General features: G+C 43.8%; 1 protein-coding gene across 1 annotated transcript in view; it reads right to left on the reverse strand.

Annotated features, from left to right (window-relative positions):
- Nucleotides 1-19,426, reverse strand: part of pamr1b (peptidase domain containing associated with muscle regeneration 1b) — a 103,537-nt gene extending 84,111 nt beyond the window's left edge. Inside the window, exons 1-3 of the mRNA XM_069895726.1 lie at nucleotides 18,997-19,426; nucleotides 5,939-6,115; nucleotides 4,553-4,678 (exon numbers count right to left, since the gene is read on the reverse strand). Of these exons, the coding sequence (XP_069751827.1) occupies nucleotides 4,553-4,678; nucleotides 5,939-6,115; nucleotides 18,997-19,387 (694 nt within the window). The 5' untranslated portion in view covers nucleotides 19,388-19,426. The remainder of the gene's footprint in view (nucleotides 1-4,552; nucleotides 4,679-5,938; nucleotides 6,116-18,996) is intronic.
- Nucleotides 19,427-24,370: the final 4,944 nt, after the last annotated feature.

The raw sequence follows: 24,370 nt of genomic DNA on the forward strand, positions 1-24,370 counted from the left end.
GAGCACAAGAAATTAAAGAGAGATTGGGTAGGACATGTAACAGCAGCATCGTATAATTCAAAAGCAAGAGGAGTGGCTATATTAATTAGTAAAAATGTGCCATTTAAAATAGAAGAGGAAACAATAGATCCAGCAGGGAGATATGTAATGATAAAATGTCAGATATATTCGGAGTTTTGGAATCTACTTAATGTATATTCACCTAACGAAGAAGATCAAAAGTTTATGCAAGATATCTTTTTGAAGGTAGCTAATACGCAAGGGAACATACTAATAGGAGGGGATTTCAACCTGAATTTGGATTCAAATATGGATAAAACTGGGAAAAAAATTAACAGAAAGAACAAAGTAACCAAATTTATAATTAAATCAATGGAAGAAATGCAACTTTTGGATATATGGAGGAAACAACACCCAAAAGAAAAGGAATATTCATATTACTCGGCTAGACATAAAACATACTCAAGAATAGACCTATTTTTGTTATCAGCTAGTATGCAAGATAGAGTAAGAAAAACAGAATATAAAGCTAGAATACTATCGGACCATTCACCCTTAATATTGACAGTAAAGCTAGAGGACATCCCTCCAAGAATGTATAGATGGAGATTAAACCCCATGCTACTTAAACGGCAGGATTTTAGAGAATTTATTGAAAAACAATTAAAAATGTATTTTGAAATAAATACGGAATCAGTGGAAGATAAGTTTATACTATGGGATGCAATGAAAGCATTCATTAGAGGGCAAATAATAAGTTATGTAACCAAGATGAAGAAGGACTATAATCAGGAAACAGAGCAGTTGGAAAGGGAAATAGTAAATATAGAAAAAAAATTAGCAATGAAGGAAGATACAACTAAAAGAAGAGAATTAGCGGATAAAAAAATAAAATATGAAACATTACAAACATATAAGGTGGAGAAGAATATAATGAAGACAAAACAGAAATATTATGAACTGGGTGAAAAAATGCACAAAATCCTAGCATGGCAGCTTAAGACAGAACAAGCTAAGAAAATGGTATTGGCATCAAGGAAAAAAGACAAACAAATTACATATAATCCAAAAGAAATTAAGGAAAACTTTAGAGAATTCTATGAACAATTATACCGAACTGAAAACGAAGGGAAAGAAGGGAAAATAGATGAATTTTTGACTAAAATTGAACTACCAAAACTACAAATAGAGGAACAAAATAAATTAACAGAACCATTTGGAACAGTAGAAATACAAGAGATAATAAAAAAATTACCAAATAATAAGACACCAGGAGAGGATGGATTTCCAATAGAATTCTACAAAACATTTAAAGACTTATTAATTCCGCCCCTCCTGGATGTAATCAACCAGATTGATAAAACACAAAGCTTACCAGATTCATGTAAAACAGCAATAATTACAGTAATACTAAAACAAGGGAAAGATCCACTCTCACCAGCGTCATATAGACCAATATCTTTGCTAAATACAGATTATAAGATAATAGCTAAACTATTAGCAAACAGATTAGCAGAGCAGGTACCGAAAATGGTAAATTTAGACCAAACTGGATTTATCAAAAAAAGACGCACAACAGACAATATTTGTAAATTTATTAACTTAATTCATGCAGTAGAAGGAAATAAAGCACTTGCAGTAGCAGTTGCTTTAGACGCAGAGAAGGCCTTCGACAGAGTAGAATGGAATTATTTGTTCAAAGTATTGCAAAAATTCAGTTTACCGGAGAAGTATATTAATTGGATTAAAGCATTATATAAGGGACCGTTAGCGAAAGTGACAGTAAATGGACATGTATCAAAGCAATTTAACTTAAGCAGGTCAACGCGGCAGGGATGCCCACTATCACCTTTATTGTTTGCGTTAGCTATAGAACCACTAGCAGAATTGATAAGAATAGATAATAATATAAAAGGAATAAAAATAAAAGACAAGGAATATAAAATCAGTCTATTTGCGGATGATGTTATAGTGTACTTAACAGAACCAGAACTATCAATAAAAGAATTATATAAGAAATTGAAGGAATATGGAGAAGTGTCGGGTTACAAGATAAACGTAAATAAAAGTGAAGCAATGCCTATGAATAATGCGGATTTCTCAAAATTTAAGAAGGAATCTCCATTTAGATGGCAAATGCAGGCAATAAGATACCTAGGTGTACAAATAAACAAAAATCTCGGCCAATTATATAAACTCAATTATTATCCACTAATGAAAAAATTACAGGACGATTTAGAGCATTGGAAAGATTTACCACTAACACTAATAGGAAGGATAAACTGTATTAAAATGAACATTTTTCCAAGGATATTATACTTATTTCAGGCATTGCCAATACAACTGACAGAGAAATTCTTCAAAGAGTTAAAGAAAATAATAAGGAAATTTTTATGGAGAGGGGGGAAACCGAGGATAGCACTAGATAAATTAACAGAATGGTATAAACAAGGAGGCTTACAATTGCCAAACTTTAAAAATTATTATAGAGCCACACAATTAAGATACCTATCAGATTTTTATCAAACAAGGGAAAAACCAGACTGGACGAGATTAGAATTAGATAAAATAGGGGAAAAGATACCTGAACACATATTATATAAATGGGATGAAAAATTGGTACAACATAGAACTTCTTCAGTATTACATCATCTCCTCAATATTTGGAAGAAGATTCATGTAGAAAGAAATAAAACAAATTATCAATTACCAAAACTAATATTGATGCAAAATAAGTTACTCCCTTTTACAATAGATAACCTTTCCTTTAGAGAATGGGAAAAAAAAGGGATTAAAAGAATAGAAAATTGTTTTTCAGGAAGTAGATTCTTATCCTTTGAACAAATGAGAGACAAGTACAATATAACTGGACATATTACCAACTGAGATCCTACTTGAAGGATAAATTAGGAAGCAATTTGAGTTTGCCAGAGGGAAGTAACCTTGAATATGTGATTACAGATACAATGTTAATCAAAAGATTTATAACAAATATGTATATTAAACTGCAAGAAAAGGAGAATGAGGAAACAAATGGTAAAACTAAACAAAAATGGGAACAAGATTTAAATATAAAGATAAAAAAGGAAACATGGGAGAAATTATGTTCTGGAACGATGAGAAATACAATAAATACGAGGCTATGTATGATACAATATAACTGGTTACACAGACTATACATTACACCTCAAAAGTTAAATAAATGGGACCCAACAGTATCTGATAGATGTTTTCGATGTAAAAAAGAAATGGGAACAACAATTCATGCAATCTGGACATGTGAGAGAGTAGAAAAATTTTGGGAAGATCTCAATCAGATATTAAATAAAATAACAGAAAACAATATACCAAAGAATCCAGAGATCTTTCTCCTAAGTAAAATAAAAAAACAAAGAATTTGGAATTGATTTGGAGGATGCACAAAAAAGATTTGTTAAGATAGCTCTAGCCGTAGCAAAAAAATATATTATGTCAACCTGGAAATTGGAAGATAATTTGAAAATACAACAATGGTATATAGAAATGAATAAATGTATTCCATTAGAAAAAATAACATATAGTTTAAGAAATAATATTGAAATATTCGAACAAATATGGGAGCCTTACATTAAATACAATAGCGAAAACCTACCGGGGACAAACATTACCTAAGTTGATGGAAGGAGAAGGAAAGAAAAGAATGGACTCAGTAGAATTTCTGGTGTATTTTTGTTGAATGACAACATTGTCTGACTGGTTTAATGTAACCTAGATTGTATACCTAAAATGGATGGGGGGGGTGGGGGGGGGGTGGCTTGGGAGGAGGGAGGGGGGGTGGGAGAAAAAGTCACTGTATATGTGTGAAAAAGAAAAAGTGTGTATCATGGCTAATGTGATTTATGGTGTGAAAAATAAAAAATTTTTAAAAAAAAGAAAATTAGCATTGGGAGATCAGATATTTATACCGAGGTCGTGTGGGTTACTACATGTAGCCCTTCGGAGTAAACAACCAAGACAAATAGGAATACATGGCGCGTCCCATGAGATAAAGGAATAGAGGGTCCAGTACTCTGGGATCCCGAGTAACTTCACTCTCCCGTGCATTTCTAACCCTATTATCTTTCATCATCAACCTTTTCATTATTTAATCCTTTGACTCTCCACCCATTACTGATCTTCCCTCTTATTCCCTCTTCCCCTTGTCCTGATCTCTGAACTTCTTTAGAGCACTTTGAATCACTGTCCTTTCCCATCTCTGACCAAAGGTCAGCCAGCTGAAACATCCACTCTGTCTGTCTCTCCACAGATGCTGCCTGACCTGCTGAATATTCAGCATTTTTAAAATTTCGTATTGTTTAGGCTTGCTTTTGTTTTGTGCGGTTGCAGGCAATGTTTACCTCAACATCACTGATAGAACTGCAAGGTTCTGTGTGCAACTGGCATCCTGGAGTTTCCAGAAGCAATGATTAAATGCCTCATGAGGACTCGCTGAGTCAGTTATGGATGCAGCCCTTTTCCCTCAGAAGGGATGATTGATATGGGGTGAATACAAGGTATCCTCAGTATTACTTACTCAAGCAATCTCCCCCCGACCAGCCAGTGTGGCACTCGGAGCAGTAGAGCCCTTTGATGTAGAAGTCATCCAATGTTCCCCACGAGCCATTGTTGCAACGCTTACAGTTGTCAAAAATGACACACCCTGTAACAAAAACATGCAACATTAAAGGGGACGTCAAACCCACCTGAAGGTTGAGTGAAGAAGCTAAAGAAAACAAAAACCAGAGTTGGACAGAATTAACCTCAAGTTGATTCAGAAAAATATAAATACAAAGATGTAAATGTTGTGGCTGAGTGCGATTGAAAAGAAAATATATAATCTTTTATCATCAATAGAAGATAACAAGGAAGGGTCTTGGGAGGGAGCAGAGAGATCAGATTTTTACAGAGAGGGTTACTTTCAAAGTAAAGATAATGAGCAAGGTAAAGGGGGTGAGAGTCACAGGTCCAGTGAGGCCCCCAGAATGGAAATAGGCCCTTTGGCCCAACACGTCCATGCTGACCAATTTGCTTACCTAAGCTAGTTCTATTTGTCTGGATTTGGCCCATATCCTTATTTCTTTTTAATATTATATTTTGATTTAGTGGACAACATGCATCAAATACTTAAATACATAAATTGAAATGAAAAAATCAATGGGGTACAAGTTGTCCATATCTCCAAACAATCCCCCCCCCACTCAAAGCAAATCCCCCAGAAGTAAAGAACAAAAGAGAAGATAGATAAGTAAAAGGAGAACAGAAAAGGGCCCATATCCTCCTGAACCACTCCCAGAGTTCAGGCAGCAGGTGATGGAAAAGGGACAACATGGCCACTTGGGCTGTGGACAATTCCTTGTACCTCCAGGTTCCACCTCCTTCCACAATTGGCTAGAATTGAACTGAGGCCAAGCATCAGAAGCTTCATAATCATGAAGAGCATCGTAAAGGATACTCCTGTCTCCCAGCCATCCAGAAGGGTGCAGACAGGAAAGGGACCCTGACCCAATGCTTGCCCATCTGACTGTGCCTAGACTAACAGACCAAATAACGTTTCTCTGGACCACGGCACATACATAATACATTTCTCTTCAGAAAGAAAGCTTTCTATCTGCATTGGTAGACTGACGACAGTTCAACACTCTGGGATGGTGAGCTATAGTCATGCTTTTTCACCTCTCGGAACTTCTGCATTTCAAGCAACCTGCAAAGGAATGGAAACAAGCAAGTTGTTTCCTTGCTACCTCTCCTTTGCAGAGGGCATAAGACTGGGTCCTCTTCCAGTAGTCCACTCTCAGCTTGCCATCAGACATCTGCTGGTAATACAGGGGAGATTAATCTCATCTACTCTGAGATGTGGGTGGCTACAAAAGTTACAACAGCTCGACACTCATTCTCAAGGCACTGGAACACTTAGCCTTACCCGGGTGAATCAGACAGGAGTCACATTCATTTTCTTCATTGCGACAGCACGGGACAGAATAGCCCACAACCTCTTGTTTCCCTGGACAGGGGCATTCAATCTGATCTGTCTCACAGCATTCCCGACACATGATATTCCACTCTGCTCCTGGGCAGTCCTCATTGATGAGAGTATATCCTGGAAATGAAAGCAAAGGGCCAGTAACCGTTAATACTTCAGGCAAATGAAGTGGCCATTTATATTGTGGGAACATAAGGGGTGACCATTCATCGCTGAATGATACCTTCTGGACATGAAGGGGTCTACGAGGAGAAAATCGAGTGTGACATGCAGACCCAGTGGACACAATCTTAAAATTGGAGCCAGGCATTTAACATGAAACTTAGAAGCAAACGAGGACTGGTGGAAGTGGATTGAGTCAATTAAAGCCTCCAGTGCTAGGATTGGAATTTTTTTTGTGGAGGGAGGGTGGGTAGTATAGGTGTACAAATGTAAACAAGGCCCTGCTCAACTATGATCTCTTAAATTGGCAGAACTGCCTCAAAGGGATAGGATATGATATATGACAAGATATGATATGAGAGTTTATTGTCATGTACATATGCACAATTTACAGATGCATCAAAATCCTTACTTGTTGCAGTCACACAGGTACATAAGGAACATAAACAACACAAGTACTAGTTAAGTTACCGTGATGCACCACAAAGACGGAACTAGAGACAGTAGATATAAAAGTAGATAAATAAATATTCTCAGTTGCAGTCAATACAAAAGAAAAAATGTGTTTCAATAGGGCAAACAAGATCTTTTGGTGGTAATTTACAGTTAGGGCAGCGAACCCACAGAGTTCTGGAGCAACTCAGCCAGTCAGGCAGTGTCAATGGACATTGGTGTCTCGGGCCGAAGCCCCATCATCAGGAATGATGACTATTGCATTCCACGTGGATGCTCCCTGACTCGCAGAGTTCCTCCATCAATTTCCTGTTTTGGATTTCCACCGTCTCCGGACTTCTTGTTTCCCTTAGGGTGAGGGTAAACCACCCTGTAGTGATACACCACTGGCCTACTGCAGGGGGAAACCTGTGTACCTGCAAGAAGAGCACTGGAGGACAAGGCAACTCCTGGCCGGCTGTCAATCAGCCAACATGAATGGACCAAGCCCCACCCGGTCGGCTGCCAATCAGTCTCCGGGATATAAGCTACATCCGGCCCCTCGAGGTCAGTCTCAGAGCCAGCACAGCCACTCTCACAGCTAGCTCTGTGGAAGTTTGTGTGGAATAAAGCCTGTTGAACAGCCTTTATGTTTTGTGTCTGCTTTTCTGCTTGATAGTGCATCACACAGCCTCTCCTGTTCCTGGGGAGTAATTGGGCAATAATCCAGCCACTGTCAACAGGGGCACCACGGCCATCCTGGGGCCAGAGTGCTTCTATGTGAAAGCCTTATTTTCTACTCACCTCACGTAACAGATGTTTTATGGGGTTTTTTTTTCTTTTGTGTAGTCAGTAGCAGAGTGGTGCAGAATAAACCCAAACTTAACTGCTTTCCAGGGAAGGGGGCCCATAAACTTTGGGCAGAGTCCTATGAATCAAATTTTATTATCATGAACATGTCATGAAACGTGATGTTTACAGGTGTAAATTTTTTTTTTAAATAAGTGAAGTAGGGCAAAAAGAAGAGAAAGTGAGGTGGTGTGTGCATTCAGAAATCTGATGGCAGAGGGGAAGAAGCTGTTTTCATACTGTTGGGTGGTCATCTTCAAGCTCCTGCATCCCTTTCCTGGTGGCAGCAATAGTGAAGAGGGCATGGCTTGGGTGGTGAGGGTCCTTGAGGATAGAGGATACTTCTCTTGAGACCCTGTCTCTGAAAGATGTCCTTAATGGAGTAAAGACTAATGACCATGATGGAGCTGGCCAATTTCACAACCTTCTGTCATTGTTTCCTGTCCCGAGCATTGGCACCTCCATACCAGACAGTGATGCAACTAGTGAGACTGCTCTCCACGGTCCACCTGTGGAAATTTGCAAGAGCCTTCGGTGACGTACCGAATCTCCTCAAACTCCTCATGAAGAATAGCCGCTGGCTATTTCATGATTGCATCAGCTTGGAGGCCCCAGGACAGATCTTCAGAGATGTTGACGCCCAGGAATTTTCAGATTTCAGATTTATTGTCAGAGTACGTACTTGACATTACATACAACCCTGAGATTCTTTTTCCTGTGGACGAGGCAGAATTATCACTTATGGGTAGTGCAAAAAAATCTGTACACAAACATAGACATGTAAACAATTAAAGAAATGTAAACAGATAATAAATTGTGCAACACAGTTAGAATAAACCAAATCAATAAAGAGCAGAGGTAAGAGGCCTTAAACGAGTCCCTGATTGAGTTTGTTGTTGAGGAATTTGATGGTGGAGGGGGAGCAGCTGTTCCTGAACCTGGTGTTCCGAGGCTTGTGGCACCTATACCTCAAGGGTATTGGTGTCCCCATACCACACTGTGATACAGCCGGTCAGCACAATTTCCACTACACATTTGCAGAAATTTGGCAGGATTTCTGGTGTCATACCAAACCTCCGCAAACTCCTGAGGAGTAGAGGCGCTGATGTGCTTTCTTCATGATGCCAGGAAAGATCTTCACGATGGCTCCAGGAAAGATCTTCTGAGCTAGTGACTCCCAAGAACTTAAATGTGCTCACCCTCTCCACCTATGATCCCCCAATCATCACTGGATCGTCCATCTCTGGCTTTCCTTTCCTGAAGTCAACAATCAGTTCCTTAGTTTTGGTGACATTGAGTGCAGGGTTGTTGTTGGTGCACCATTCAGCCAAGTTTTCAATCTCCTCTCCTGTACGCTGACTCAACCCCTTCCTTTATACAACCCACTACTGGGGTATCATCGGCAAATTTGTAGATGGTGTTATTGTTGCACCAAGCCACGCCGTAGTAGGTGTAAAGTGAGTAGAGCAGAGGCAAAGAACACAGCCCTGTGGTGCTCTGGTACTGATGGAGATTGTGGAGGAGATGTTCTTACCAATCCTCACTGATTGGGGTCTGGAAGTGAGGAAATCCAGGATCCAATTACACAGCAGGGTTTTAAGGCCCAAGTCTTGGAGTTTACTGATCAGGTTTGAGGGGATGATGATGTTAAATTCTGAACTGTAGTCAGTAGAGAGCATCCTGAAGAATTCTTACCCTTAGTCAAAAAAGGTTGAGAATGGTTACTTTAACCCATGGTGAGACAAATGATTATCACTAACACTGCTAACAACAATCCACATCATGAGGGATGGTAAATATTACATTTGCTCGACCTTAATTAGGCAGGTAAATCTTGTAAAGGGAAAATCCATAAATGTTTCACAAGCCAATGAGGCTCCTTAACACACTCTAATATTTGACGGCCACTGAGAGGGGAGAATTGCATTGCTGAAGCGTAATCGCAGCTGCCCCCAAGGTGCATTACAGCGCAAATGTATCAGCTGCCGTGGGGCACCAGTTTTGGTGGAAACGTTTGGATGGAACCTGGAGATCACATGACCACACACCTGCTGCCCATATACTTCTGGATAGTAAAAGTTTAGGACATGCTACACTGCATCCAGCAGATAAAACGCACTGAAGTATGGGACACAGATTGCTCCTTGTAGACAATGTAAGATACACAGATTGCATCCTGCAGTTAATGCTCACTGCAGCCATGGTACAATTTGTAGGTCTCATACCCTGAGCGTAGTGCACACTGCAACACACTACCCAGAGTGATCCTTCATCTGTTCAAAAGATTGCTACGTCCAAGAATGAACAGAAAAAGGAAAATGTTCTTTTCCCTCCTCACTTGCTTGGTGAAGGTAGGAACTGGGGTAGGAACTGGGATACTGACTGGGGATTGTGGTTATCAGATGGTCCTGTTTGACTGTTCCACTGTAATCTCTCTGTTGGGCTGGAGTGTGCAATTCTCAGCATTGACTGCAACTGATATGTGGCATGAGTAATTTGCACCTCATTAAGATGTAATTATCTTTTAACCTTCATTCCATCTAATCGGAAACAGATTTATTGAGAAGCCCAGTCTTAAAATTGATCTTATTGGGGCAACAGTTAAATCCCATAAGAGCAAAGGGGAAATTTAATCTCAGTAAACCAAATAAATTCGAGAATTAAAATAAGGGTCCCTTTGTAATACCCATAATAAAAATTCATCTACTTTACTTAATAGTCTGTGTTTAACTCAGAGCCAAAGCAATCTGGCTAATGCTGATTTCCCCTTTTAAAAGTATCCTGCAGTCCACTCACAAAGAGGACACATCCCACAGTGTTTGTCATTCAAGGTGGCAGTCCATCGCCACTTTCTCACGGACAGTTCGGGATGGGCACTAAATACTTATTCTCCTGTTGAATCAAAACAACAAAAAAAACCTTTTTAAGAGGTGCAAACAAAACTGTTTGTGGTAAGTAAATTCTATCTGCTCAAATGGATCTGGGACCGGCACGTTCAAGTTCAAGAGCGGTTGTCTTTCCAACAATTACCAGGCTTGTGAACCTCCCTGTTCTACTCTAACTATAGCACAACAGGACCTTCACAGGATTGTGAACACTACGTGCTCAACACATTAATTGCACCATCGACCCACTGTGAATATTCATTATATATTCATGTTTTCCCTTCTTTTTATTCATTATCTTTTTTTTTAACTCTCCTTTTAAGCTCAAGTTGTTGTTAGTGTGTCCTATGTACCTGGGAGTCTCCAGCAAGTAAGACTTTCATTGCATCTGTGCATTGACCTCAAGGTGGGCAGACTATTATTTAGATGGGGAGAAAATTCAAAATTCTGAGATGCAAAGGGACTTGGGAGTCCTTGTGCAGGACACCTGAAAGGTTGACCTCCAGGTTGAGTCAGTGGTGAAGAAGGCGAATGCAATATTGGCGTTCTTTTCTAGAGGAATGGCACACAAGAGCAGGGATGTAATGTTGAGACTCAATAAAGGCACTGGTGAGACCTCACAGAGTACTGTGTACAGTTTTGGGCACTGCATTTGAGAAAAGACATGTTGTTGTTGTTGGAGAGAGTTCAGAGAAGATTTAATTTAAATTTTATATTTATAAATTTAGACATAAAGCACGTTAGCTGGCCCTTTTGGCCCATGAGCCTGTGCCACCTATAACCCCTGGTACGTTTTGAATGGTGGGAGGAAACCGGAGTCCCTGATTTGAACCCACGCAGACATGGGGAGAAAGTACAAATTCCTTTGAGACGGCTCAGGATATGAACCCTGGTCCTGATCCCTGGCGCTGTAACGGTGTTGCACTAACTGCTGTGTTAACCATGCCACCCCTAGAAATGAGAAACGAAAGGGTGAATATGTGAGGGATGATTGTTGGTTCCTGGACTCTACTTGTTGGAGTACAGAATGATGAGATGGGACCTCATAGACACATGGTATTCTGATAGCAACATGGTTACAGGGTATTTTAATGGAGTGAGAACTCGCAAGCGATCTCACAGGGACATAATCAAGTATGATTTTCCATGCCAATACACAGAGAGATGTTAGGTTGTTTTCTCAGTCAGCGAGAATATTTAAACGAGGAAGAAATTCAGAGGTTTGGCTACTGAAGAAGCAGTCATCCGGGAAAGAGGGATAAATTGTTGGGACGATAGAGGGACCTGAATTAGGGGGTGGCATAAATATTGGCAGACTGTAGTCATGGAAGAGTTTGCAAGGGTAGATTGTACAGGAGCAAAATCATGCTGAATTTCAGAATTGGTCACAGAGGCCATAATGGAATGGGTGATGGAGCACGGGTTGATATTATTAAGAAAGTTAAGCAAGAACATGGATATAGGAAAGGCTCTGTTGACAAAACAAAGGCAAATGGAACTGGCTCAGGTAGACAACATGGTCACCCTAGACAGTTTGGGCTGCAGATGTTTCTGTACTGTAAAGGCCCATGACCCTCTAAGGACCAGAGGGTTAACAGCATCAGCTATGAAGGAAAGGTATGGGGGCAGCGATTTAGTGGAAATACTCAAGTAGAGACCATGGTTACTAATCATACAGAGAATGATGTTATATGTGGATTGTGGGTGGTCATGTGACCTTCGGTCTGAAATTTAATTGGATGTTACATCACCTGCCAATCAAGGTTGGGCTCTGGCCACCCATTAGTGCACATCTTACTATTGGCTCAGTTAAATGACTCAGGGTTATCATTGGTCAGACACCCAGGTCAGAACAGTATAGAACCTCAATGCATGCCACCTATCTCTCTCACTGCCTCTTGGACTAAGTCCTGGGCATCGCTCCATGCCAGATCACTACTGTGGACATGGCTGGAGGAGTTGTGGTAAGGCGTGCACTACACTTAAGTTGAGCCATAGTACTGCGATAGATCAGTGCCTGTTGAGAGCTGCACCCGTGCTGGTACGGGGAATCGGGAGTGAGTTTGAAAGTCCCTGTCTGTGAAGTGTGTACACATGCAGGAGTGTGTAGATGACAGGGGCCATTGGTATTGGAGTCCAATCTGGGTCCAATATAAATGTCTATATAGTCGGGAGATCACTTGTGTCCAGACTCCTCGCTCTGTGAACCCACCGAACCTGATACTTCCCAAACACAATAGATGATTAGGAGGAGAAAGACCTGGTGCCATCTGTAAACCCTCAAGCTACTGATCACTGCCATGTTTAATTCTAACGCTTTTCATTGTCCAATGTTAAATTTCAGAGATATATCACAGTCACACCATCTACAAATTTGCCGATGATACCACGGTGGTGGGTTGTATAAAGGAAGAGGATGAGCCAGCGTACAAGAGGGGAGATTGAAAACTTGGCTGAACGGTGCACCAATAACAACCTCGCACTCAATATCACCAAAACCAAGGAGTTGATTGTTGACTTCAGGAAGGGAAAGCCAGAGGTGTATGATCCAGTGATCACTGGGGATCAGAGGTGGAGAGGGTGAGCACATTAAAGATCTTGGGAGTCACTATCTCTGAGAATCTTTCCTGGACCCAACACACCAATGGCATCATGAAGAAAGTGCGTCAGTGCCTCTACTTCCTCTGGAGTTTGCCGAGGTTTGGTATGGCACCAGAAACCTTGGCAAATTTTTACAGATGTGTAGTGGAAATTGTGCTGACCGACTGCATCATGTATGGGGACACCAATACCCCTGAGCGTAAAGCCCTCCAAAAGGTAATGGACTCAGTTCAGGACTTCGCAGGCAAAACCCTCTCCACTATTGAGTACATCTACAGGGAGCACTGCCATCGGAGAGTAGCAGTATTCATTAAAGACCCTCACTGCCCAGCACACGGTGTGTTCTCGCTGCTGCCATCAGGAAAGAGATGTAGGTGCCACAAGACTCACACCACCAGATTCAGGAACAGCAGCTCCCCCTCCACCATCAGACACCTCAACAACAAACTCAATCAGGGACTTATTTAAGGACTCTTAATTGTACACTTTATCGATTTTCTTTTTTATTCTCCCTGTATTGCACAGTCAGTTTATTGACATTCATTATCTGTTCACAGTTCTTTTGATAGTTCACTTGTTCATGCTGTGTGCAGTTTATATTTTGCACTACCAATTGGTGGCAATTTTGCCTTGCCTGCAGGAAAAAGAATGTGATGTCATGTATGTACTCTGACAATAAATCTGAAATCTGAATCTGAATCTGAACAGGCCTTTGCAGCCCACAAGCCCACTCCGCAGAAATACGCCAATTAACCTACAACCCCCATTCGTTTTTGGAGGGTGGGGGGGGAATAACAGAACCCGGAGGAAATGCACGCAGACTGGGGGAAGAACGTACAAACTGCTTACAGTCGGCACTGGAAATGAACCCAGCTCACTGGCACCGTACTCGTGATGCACTAGCCACTACAATAACTGTCCCACCCTAATAGTTGTGGATATCGTGAGATTTAATGATCTTAAAATGGATGCAAGCAAGATGCTGGGATCTCGTGCAGGACACAAAGGTGTTGAAGAAACTTCAGCAGGTCACTTAGTAAAGCGCACGACCAAAACATTGATTGCCTTTTACTTTCTAAGGATATTGTATGAGCTGCTGAGTTTCTCCAGCACCCTTTGTGCACTGATCTTGAAATGGGGCTACTTTCCTTAAGGTCATTGATGAATCTCGATCATTGTGCAGTGACGGTGTCCAACTAAAGATTTGATTCATGTTTAGTTTTTCCGCCTTAATATGAGATTCTCTCAGGGCAGCACATGAGGACATTGACAGCTCGATATTCTGGTTTGCTTAATCCCACAGGTGTTTCCAGGGCTGAGGAGTTTTTACAGTTTTCGCCGCATCTCAGGCATCTGATGTGGGTTTTCTAATATAACACTGTCCTATATTTCACAGTCACTGGGCTGACAACTGTACACAGCCACAAATTATAGAGTGCATCATTTCTCTCTCACACCAGTGACTTGATGACAGCAGCGAGTATTTCTGGAGAAATTTTTTAGCATGTAGTTCACTGTTAATTAAAAGAGCTACTTATAATACATTCCTTACTGGTAATAGGTTTGAGATGATAGATGGGTATATGAGTACGATTTGGTGTGAAGAATTACACCGAAAGCAACATTGTAAGGTGCTGAAATATATGAACATATGAATCAGGGAGTCAATTGGCCTCTTGAACCTGCTTCACCATTCATCAACATGATGGCTGATTTAACTGCAGCTTCAAGTCCCTTGTGAATTCCTTCTACATCTCCCACTGCGGACAAAAGGCAGCCAACATTCGGAAGGAACCTAGACCCTACTCTCTCCACGTTCCATCAGGGAAAAGGCTTAAGAGGGTGCAAGCTTAATGAGCTTATTCTCCCCAGACATCGGATTCCTGAATGAACCCCACATGCTGCCCTTCCTTCTCCTTGTTATCCTCCACTCTGTAAATAGTGCTCTTTACACAGCTGCCTGATTTCAGAGATAACCTGGTGGTTTGCTCATCATGGAACTTTTCTCACTGTATTTGGTATTTTTAATAAACTTAAACTTAACTCCACTTTTCCTTCTATCTATGGTAACTTTTATCTGTTATCCTCCTCTGGCTTAAAAATATGCTTCACTCTCTTTGAGGAAATGGGTTTCAGAGACAGACAATTCTCTGAGAGAATTAAATGTTGCCTCAATTGGTTTTCAAACAGTGACCTGTCATTCCAGATTCGCCCACAAGAAGAAATAATCCTCTCCTCGTCCCCTCTGTCAATACACCTCAGATGAGTCCCCTAACTACAGGGGAGAAGAGTCAAGCTCATGCAATCTGTGTTCAAAAGACCAAAACAAGAGAAATGCTGGAAACACTCAGCCAGTCGAGTGGTATGTATGGAAAAAGAAACGAGTGAAAGTTTCAGGCCTTAGATCTCTTAATCCAACCCACTCGTACTGAATAACAATCCAGTAAACCTTCTCCAAACTATTTCCAAAGCAGTTACATCCTTCTTTAAATAAGGAACTGAATAGTGCACACAGACTAAACATTGGACTTATGATACCACTTGGCATGGATAATAGTGAATATTATACAGAGTTTAGGATGTAGGGAATAAAAGTGTACATGGAGAATACTATAGAACTGTAGTGGAGTGATGGCAGCACTACATCTCCCAGAAGTCATCGAACTGGCTAGGTGATGTCAGTGTGTGATGACGTCAGCACGTGTCGGCCATGTGATTCGGGCTTTAAAAGGTTGTGCAGGTTTTGAAAAGTAAATCCGTTTGATTCACTCCAAAAACGCCTTGCGTGGTTATTTCACCGTATCCACTGTGATACCATTGGCCACAGAACCATAGAAATACACACACAAACAGGCCCTTCGACCCTTATATAGTCTGTGCCAATATAGTCTGCCGAGTCCCACTGATCTACACCTGGACCATATTCCTCCATATCCCTCCAAATTTTTCCTCAATGTCAAAATTGAGCCTGCCTTTACCAATTCCGCTGGCAGATCATTTCACACTTCCACCACTCTCTGTGTGATGAGGGTCCAGCTAACTTTTAAAAAATTTTTAAATTCAGACATACAGCACGGTAGCAGACCATTTTGGTTCACCAGTCCATGCCGACCAATTTATACCCAATTAACCATTTCGAATGGTGGGAGGAAACCATAGACCCTGGGGAAAACCCATGCAAATAAGGGGAGAATTTATAAGTTCCTTACAGATAGTGTTGGATTCGGACCCCGGTCCCACTCACTGGCACTGTAAAGGCGCTGCACTAACCACTACACCAACCGTGCTGTCCACGTTCCCTTTGAACTTTTCCCTTTTCACCCTGAACCCATAACCTCTAGTTTAATCTCTCCCACCGTAGTGAAAAAAGCCTGCATTCATTGACTCTACCTATACCCATCATAATTTTGTATATCTCCATCAAATCTCCCCTCATTCTAAACTCCAGGGAATAAAATCCTAATTTAATTCACCTTTCCCTGTAACTCAAGTCCCAGCAACTTCCTTGTAAATCTTTTCTGAACTCTTTCAATTAGTGGTAATTCTGCCTCGTCCACAGGAAAAAGAATCTCAGGGTTGTATGAGATCTCCGACAATAAATCTGAACTTTGAACTTCAATCTTATTGTAGTTAGGTGACCAAAACTGTACTCCAAATTTGACCTTAAAACTTCACCAAAACATCCCAACTCCATTAGTGTTATGGTGTTAAAATAATATGATATAGATTTTACAGAACATAATAATATAATTATAAACAACAACCCTCATAATTTATTATTGATGATGTACGGAGAAAGGCAACAAGTAAACAAAAGCAAGTCCTGGTGGTACTGTATATTGTAATATCATAGAATATTTATGTCCTGCACTGCCCATGGCAACTTTTTACCACCCAAAGATACTATGAACCATGGGGAGATTGAACAAGAAATAGTAACGCAGCAATATCCCACAATTTGCAAGAATCAAAGACACATAAAGAGATTTGCATCATCAGTAATCCTATAGAAAAGGCAGCATGCAGAGGAGCATTGATGAGAGAGAGTGAAAGGAAATCAAACTGGCAGCCATGACACACAGCAAGCAGGAGCCAAAGGACCAATGACAGGCAGTGACGGGAAATAAAACTGACCATCACCAGCCATGGGAGGAAGATAGCCTCATCTTCTGGAACTCCGACACTCACACCCCGTTCCCAGGAACATAGACCTCAGACCCGGTCACCTGAAACAGCAACACTCACACCCCATTCCCAGGAATACTGACACTCTCACCCTGTTCCCAGGAACACTGACACCCAAATCCTGTCCCCAGGAACACTAACACCCACACCCTGTCCCCAGGAACACTGATGCTCACACTCCATTCCCAGGAACACTGACACTCACACCCCATCCCCAGGAACACTGACACTCACATCCCATCTCCAGGAACACTGACACTCACACCCCATCTCCAGGAACACGGACACTCACACCCCATTCCCAGGAACACAGACGCTCACACCCCGTCCCCAGGAACACTGACACTCACATCCTGTCATCAGAAATACTGACACCCACACCCTGTCCCCAAGAACACTGGCACTCACATCCTGTTCCCAGGAACACTGACGCTCACACCACGTCCTCAGGAACACTGACACTCACATCCCATCTACAGGAACACAGACATTCACACCCCATTCCCAGGAACACAGACACTTACACACCGTCCCCAGGAACACTGACACTCACATCCCATCCCCAGGAACACTGACACCCACACGCTGTCCCCAGGAACACTGACACTCACACCCCATCCCCAGGAACACTGACACCCACACCCTGTCCCCAGGAACACTGATACTCACACCCCGTTCCCAGGTACACTGACACCCACACCCCGTCCCCAGGAACACTGACACCCACACCCTGTCCCCAGGAACACTGACACCCACACCCTGTCCCCAGGAATACTGACACCCACACCCCGTCCCCAGGAACACTGACACTCACACCCCGTCCCCAGGAACACTGACACCCACACCCTGTCCCCAGGAACATTGACACCCACACCCCGTCCCCAGGTACACTGACACCCACACCCCATACCCAGGAACACTGACACTCACATCCCATCCCCAGGAACACTGACACCCACACCCCATCCCCAGGAACACTGACACTCACATCCTGTCATCAGAAATACTGACACCCACACCCTGTCCCCAAGAACACTGGCACTCACATCCTGTTCCCAGGAACACTGACGCTCACACCACGTCCCCAGGAACACTGACACTCACATCCCATCTACAGGAACACAGACATTCACACCCCATTCCCAGGAACACAGACACTTACACACCGTCCCCAGGAACACTGACACTCACATCCCATCCCCAGGAACACTGACACCCACACGCTGTCCCCAGGAACACTGACACTCACACCCCATCCCCAGGAACACTGACACCCACACCCCGTCCCCAGGAACACTGACACCCACACCCCATCCCCAGGAACACTGACACCCACACCCCATCCCCAGGAACACTTACACCCACACCCTGTCCCCAGGAATACTGACACCCACACCCTGTCCCCAGGAACACTGACACTCACACCCCGTCCCCAGGAACACTGACACCCACACCCCGTCCCCAGGTACACTGACACCCACACCCCATCCCCAGGAACACTGACACTCACATCCCATCCCCAGGAACACTGACACCCACACCCCATCCCCAGGAACACTGACACTTACATCCCGTCCCCAGGAACACTGACACTCACATCCCGTCCCCAGGAACACTGATTCCGAGCACACCATGTCACCAAGAAAACTGACACTCACACCCCATCCCCAGGTACAGTGACACTTCTTATCACCAAGGACAGTCAGATCCTGAAACCCGGGAACACAGACACTCAGACCCTGTCTACAGGAACATGGACCCTCAAACCCTGTCCCCAGGAGCACAGACGGTCACAGCCCTGCCCTCAGTCAGTGCCAGTAGTGATACCATGGCAGAATGCCACTTGGTGCCCTGATCTCTGCGCCTTCAGCAGTTATGGCTCACCTTTGGTCAAACCGAGGAAACCTGGTCCCAGGAAGAGTAGCAGACTAAGCGGTGTCCAGGACTCCATCGGCCTCCTCCTCCGCACACCTCTCCTCCGCGCACAAGGCACTGTTTCCCCTTCACATGTTTCCCCCAGACTCCCTGATTTCATATTGCAGAACCTCGGATCTCTTCCTACCACCGCATTTAAAAACAGAAGGCTCCATCCAAAAAAACCGACAACTTTCATATGAGAAATGTATGACATCATCCTCTGTGAGAGCTCCAGTCTTTCCATTAAAGCTGCCTTGTCTCTGCCAAGTCCACAGAAAGCAGGCAGTATACTCAGAGCTTGTGCGCCTTTAACAGACTCACAACCCCCCTGCTGCATCCTACCCCTTGCACTCAGCATTGAACACCTCCCCAACACCCTTGGATATTACAGTCAGACAACTGGAATTTGCTGGTCTCCAAAGACTGACCTGCACCATGTTGTAATAATCTGTATAAAATCTGGAGCAGGAGCACAAAGATTTGTTTACATTTTGTTTCTTGGCTGCCCAGTGGTTTTGCTGTGATTTGATTCGACACACATTCATTACTCCCCCCACCCCCGCCGCCCCGAGCCCCAATGACACAATGCTCACGTGGGTTGAGTTGCTGGCCCAAGTGTCTCATCCCTCAGGCCAGGCTAACCAGGTCATGGCCTTGGACTGGAGAATCGAGACACTGGATCCTGAGGCAGAACGCTGTGGGCTGGAGGAACTCAACCGGTTGAACAGCCCCAGTGGGGGAGAAGGAATGGTTGATATTTCAGGGCAGATCCCTTTCTGGAGACTGGAGGGTCTCATCTAAGGGCTTTGGCCCAAATATTGGACTCCCCACATGGGCCGCTGCACAGGCCAGGTTTGGATGAGATTTGCTGGCAATATTGTCACATTGGATGGGCATACAAGGGATGGTTTTGTTCTAACACGTGTCCTCTTTCTCGCTCCGATTGAAACTTCTATTTTTGTGTTCCTGCACCATCAGTTTCAAGGGTATCTCGTCAGTGCAGGCTCCCCTCCAACCACACAAAGCACTCTTTTGATTGGTGACAGTCTTCTGGTTATACTGTAATCAATACATATGAAGGGCCAGGTTATCATTTTAAAGAAAAGTCTTAAATTACTATGAAGTTGCCATTTAGAGTTAAAGCCTGTCTGGTTCTTTAACAAGGAAGGAAACCCTCTCTCCTTCCCTGGCCTGTCGTGTAAGAGACTCTAATTCCACAACAAAATACTCCATTCCTAACTGTAGGCATGCAGTACTCAAGAGGAAAGGCCACTTCTCAGGGTTAACTGCGGACAGCCAAAAAAACACTGGCAAAAGGCTCATCCCAAAAAGGGAAAGCAAGTTACGAGTCGTCGCCTCTGGATTTTCCATCATGTACTGGACTGCCTAGAGGCCATGTCATCGTGAACAAGAGTGGAGTTTAACAGTAGTATCAGCACTACTCTCTGCAGGAAGCCAGATGAGAAAGAAAATACACAGATCACCCCGGGGAAATGGACTGGCATTGTTGCAGCTGATACTCACTTCAACAGCTTCCTGCCTTCTACAGCCCCACTACTTGTGATGAAGGTCATTTACGTTATTCTTAATGCTCCATGCATTTAAGTACAGACCCTTCAGCCCCCAGTGGCGGCTGTTATGTCTAAATTAAAAATTAAAAGATTCCCCACCCCTGGAAAGTTTAGGAGAAGGGGGACACCTGTTGGGTGATGAAATGGAAGATCTTCCTTTCACAGCTTCCTTGTAACTGGAAGGAGAAAGATCTTTCTTCTCACTGCAGCTTCCCAAGTGCCATGAATGGACTTTTCTGGGTGACTTGCGGCTTCAGCTTGTTTTCTCCCGGAAAGTCCATCTCTTTTTTTTGCCAGCCCCATCCGCGCCATGGTTTCCCATCGCCTGGCCCTGCCTGCGACATTTTCAGGAAAGGGTGCACAGGGGATCAGAGAGTGATTCGGTCAGTGGGATTCAGCTCAGAGCAAGGGTACCCAGCCACACACACACACACACACACACACACACACACACACACACACACACACACACACACACACACACACACACACACACACACACACACACACACACACACACACACACACGTCTTCAGCTCCCAGCTCCCAGACATAACTCCAAAGAACCTCCAGCCCACCAGCAGGTTAAAAGGAATGTTGTTGTTGCCGTGGAGACGCACAAGGCCAATACAGAGGGCCTGCAGGCTCTCGGTGCAATGTAATTGTTGCCAGATTGTCTTTCAATTTCTCCCAACAGACTCGTCTTCTTCTCCATTCGCATCAGCTGACGCATTCACCTAACTGACCTCCCAGTGACTCCCCAGGAGAGGGGGCTGGGACAGATCTGGGGCAAGTCTTCACTGAATTCATGCAGTCCAGCTGTAAATTCCAAAAGTGTTTCCCTGAGCCTTTCGCTTTTGGGCTCCGAAGTGCAGAAGCTCTGCTGCCGTCAAGCTGCGAGCTGATTGGCCAGGAGATTTGGGCAATGATAATGAGAATATACAAAATTTATTTAATGTTTATTTATTTATTTGAACACAGGTAAGCCCCCAATTCACGACCTACGCAACTTATGATCGTCTGTACATCCAATGGAAAAAAAAATTATACATAAATTTTTAAAATTATGCCTTTGGGGTGAAAGTAGGGGCCTATCTGTGGAAAATAGCGCCTCTGGCAGGGGTAGCCATCCTCTCGCGAGTGCTGGCCTGGGTGGCAGCCATGTTGTATTTGAAGAACGATAAAACAGATACGTGAATTTCCAGCATGCGTCCATTTTGAGATACGAGCAGCCGGTCAGAACGGAACTGGTTCATAGGTCGGGGACCACCTGCATGTGAAGACGTCCTGCATATGTATTGTTTGTCTGGTTTTGCGTTATGTCTGGTTGTGTGTTGGCATGTTTTGCACCGAGGTCCGGAGAATGCTGTTTAGTCGGCTTGTACTTGTGCAATCAGAAAACAGTAAACTTGACGTGACATTGTCCAGTGACCACATGCACTAAAACTCTTACCTTCTGCAGACTAAGAGGTACTTGTAAAAGAAAACCTATAATAGTGAATAATTGTGCTAGAAAAAGAGTATAAATACACAAAATAGATGGATAACAAATATTCAAAGTCATCCTCATGGAAAAAAGAGTGCAGTTCATGATCAGTGTAACAAGGGGAGGTTCGTGGAGGGTGGACCCTCAGTGGCAAAGGCTAGAAGAATGATTTACAAATGGTTACAAATGATTTCCTTCTGTTCCCAGCTCGGCCCCTCTCACCACAGGCAGCTTCCCACAGTAGATTTATTGTTGATGCTGTCAATGTTGGTTCAGCTGCAAGCACTCATAGTTGTGAGTCAAAACACTCTTGGACACAAAGTACATCCCAGTGCAGTGGTGAGGGAGTTGGTGCAGAAGGCAAATTATTCCAGGAAGACCTCGTCACATTAATTGGTGACCCTCTATCCACTAAGGGGCTTGAGCAAGGTCTCGAGGCAGTCTTCAAGGGAGGAAACTTCACTGCTGGCTAATACTATCGGGGCAACAGAGCGGTGCAGTGAGTTGAGCTGCTGCCTCACAGCTCCAGGGACCAGGGTTCAACCCTGGCCTCCGGCACTGTCAAAGCCAAGTCTGCACCTCTGCGACCACGTGGGTTTCCTTCGGGTCCTCTGGATTCCTCCCTCATCCAATCAGCGTGTAGGCCTCGTCCAATCAGCGTGCAGGCCTCGTCCAATCAGCGTGCAGGCCTCGTCCAATCAGCGTGCAGGCCTCGTCCAATCAGCGTGCAGGCCTCGTCCAATCAGCGTGCAGGCCTCGTCCAATCAGCGTGCAGGCCTCGTCCAATCAGCGTGCAGGCCTCGTCCAATCAGCGTGCAGGCCTCGTCCAATCAGCGTGCAGGCCTCGTCCAATCAGCGTGCAGGCCTCGTCCAATCAGCGTGCAGGCCTCGTCCAATCAGCGTGCAGGCCTCGTCCAATCAGCGTGCAGGCCTCGTCCAATCAGCGTGCAGGCCTCGTCCAATCAGCGTGCAGGCCTCGTCCAATCAGCGTGCAGGCCTCGTCCAATCAGCGTACAGGTTGGTAGGTTAACCAGCTGCTGTAAATTGTCCCTGGTGTGTAGGGAAGTGGTGAAATCTGTGGAAAGGGGGGGGGGGGGGGGAGAGTTAATGAGAATAAGCGGAGAATCAAAATAAGAATCATTGTAGGATTAACATAAATGGTGATGCTCAACACGGGCTCTATAGGTCAAAGAGCTGTGTCCATTAGCACATGCTCTCTCTCTCTCTCTCTCTCTCTCTAACTTTATGTGTGTGAATGAGAGAGAGAGAGAGCGAAAGAGAGGCAGAAAAAGAGAGACTGTGAGGGAGAGAGAGACTGTGTGTGTGTGTGTGTGTGTGTGTGTGTGTGTGTGTGTGTGTGTGTGTGTGTGTGTGTGTGTGTGTGTGTGTGTGTGTGTGTGTGTGTGTGTGTGTGTGTGTGTTTGTTTCCTCTGCCAGCATTAATACAGATACAGACCCTTGGGATCAGACACTTTTCAGAATTTGGAATTTTTCTGAATAATGGTAACGTACTCACACTGATTTCAGATTTGAGCAAAGCAAAGACACACTCCAACTGGAATGGTCTCTGGACTGGGGGATTGTGGCGGCATTGGAACTAGCGGGATAGTCTGTTCAGCACAGACTAGAAGGGGCAAATGACCTGTTTTCTGTACTGTAGTGTTCTATGGTTCTATGGTCGGGGTTGGGGGAGGCGCTGGACTGTTTTTTCCGCTGGTAACTATAGTAAGGATTCCCTCAGGTTCCACTTATTACCAACATGGACTGACATAGGATATTCAAGTGTGAGTTGAACATGGGTCATGTCAGGTCATGTTTGGCACCAAATGCAAGCTTTGGTGGGCAGACAACATCCATGGAAAATCTGTTTGGTTTTCAGTTTTCAGAATTTTGGATAAAAGATTTTGTACCTGTACTAGATTAATCTGGGCCTTAATCTGTGCAGAATCTGGCTTCTCCTGTATCCAAGCAAGATTGACAGAAAATCATTCTATATTGTTATTTTTGTTTCACATTTTCATGGGCCATTCAGCCCATCGAGCAATTTTTTCCAGCTCCTAGTGAAACCTGATCAATCACATTCCTTCTTTATTTCCCTATGACCTGTTTTCTCATAAATGCCAGTCAACTCCCCCTCATTCTCCTACAATGCCCCCTCACTCCAAACCACGAGCACATGCACACGTGCACATTCATACAAACGCACGCGCACCCACGCGCGCACCCACGCGCGCACCCACGCGCGCACCCACGCGCGCACCCACGCGCGCACCCACGCGCGCAC

Source organism: Narcine bancroftii, chromosome 1, assembly GCF_036971445.1.
Source record: "Narcine bancroftii isolate sNarBan1 chromosome 1, sNarBan1.hap1, whole genome shotgun sequence".
NCBI classification, from domain to species: Eukaryota; Metazoa; Chordata; class Chondrichthyes; order Torpediniformes; family Narcinidae; genus Narcine; species Narcine bancroftii.